Here is a 1,440-nt window from a genome sequence, read left to right on the forward strand (position 1 = left end):
AAATCCGGTCACCTCGACAGCCGTCTCGGACACCGACTGCATCACAGTCACGATGAGCTGGTTACCTACCGGACCAGCACATATACCCACCACGGATGGCTCAAGAAATGGCGATTACATTCGATTTACCACTGGCCGATGCATGGCACGAAAATGACCGGCAACGGTCCACACACGGTACACCATACCAACCCATGATCATGCTCACCGGCTCCTGGCACATGCATGGGCTCCACCTCTCCCGACTTCCGCAGCTTCGCTCGGCGGTACCTCCACCTGCCAACTTATTTCCCAAGTACGGTGGGAAACATGCAACTCCGTGTCGGCCAATGCGGGTGCATCACACCACGATGGCTGGGCCGTACCGCGCTATCCGCTCAACCCCTTCTGGCACATCACGAGATATGGCTCGCTCAACAAATGGGCGCGGACCAGCCGGCTACATACAACGGCCCCTGGGACAGCTGCAGTACACGAAAGGACGACGCCCCGGCACCAGGTCACCGGTTCTGGTGGATTGATGCTATCCTACAAGGCCGCACCGACCAATGGTGGAGGACACTCGCAAATAAAATCACAACCGCGGCTGCAATGGCAGGCCCGTATGCGTACTGGTGTATTTGCTACAAACACTCCACCGGTCACCGCACACTGGACGCATTAGGGGCTACGTGGAACCTGCACATCCCGGCGGGACAACTACGAATGCGCCACCACACCTCAATTACGTACTTCTCGCCGCCGAGGTTTGCTGGGCTGACACATACGAACAAGGTGGACATCCTCCTGGGGTACATTGTATCACCGGACACTAACACCAGCACGCTACCGACACACTGGGCCCAAGCGCTTCAGCACTGGGGCCAAATGACGTGGCTCATGAATCCGCCGCGCAGCACTCCTCCCAGCCCCCCCACCGGCTTACAGCCTTGCACTCCGCTGGGATGCCGATACCGACGGCAACCCAGAAGACCTGACGTGCCACGATGTGCACAGCTGGCTGCGAGCCAGTTTTCCCCTTATCTATCGGGCACCGGCTGCATGGCAACGACTATGACTCACAACACCCAACAATGGGCCACCGCACTCTCCCAACCACGCCTCGGCAAAGACTTTCACCGCCGATGGTTCACTACCCATTGGACTACACTACCTGCGTACTGGACCCAGACATGCCACGAACAATACCTAGCTACCGCACAGGACGGGGATACACTAGCACAAGCGGACAACACCGGCATCAAACAGCGCCGCCGGGCTCACGACGACACCCCGGTCGCCTTGTACACAAACCTACGCCAAGCAAAAGCCCGCCGGACCCTTAACATAGACACATGGCTTGGGCAGCGGGCACAAGCCCTTCTCGGCAGCACCGCCGCACAACACGACCAACGAACCGCAACAAAAACGCGACGACGCAGACCACCGCGCCGACCCTCG

General features: G+C 59.1%; 1 protein-coding gene across 1 annotated transcript; it reads left to right on the plus strand.

Moving 5' to 3' along the window:
• Window positions 1-225: 225 nt before the first annotated feature.
• On the plus strand, window positions 226-1,283 carry H257_19514 (hypothetical protein; the record flags this gene model as incomplete). Its single annotated transcript, XM_009848654.1, has 1 exon — window positions 226-1,283. A coding segment is annotated over one exon (1,056 nt), but the record flags the coding sequence as incomplete, so codon positions are not given.
• Window positions 1,284-1,440: the final 157 nt, after the last annotated feature.

This window comes from Aphanomyces astaci, assembly GCF_000520075.1.
Source record: "Aphanomyces astaci strain APO3 unplaced genomic scaffold supercont1.719, whole genome shotgun sequence".
Taxonomy (NCBI): Eukaryota; Oomycota; class Saprolegniomycetes; order Saprolegniales; family Verrucalvaceae; genus Aphanomyces; species Aphanomyces astaci.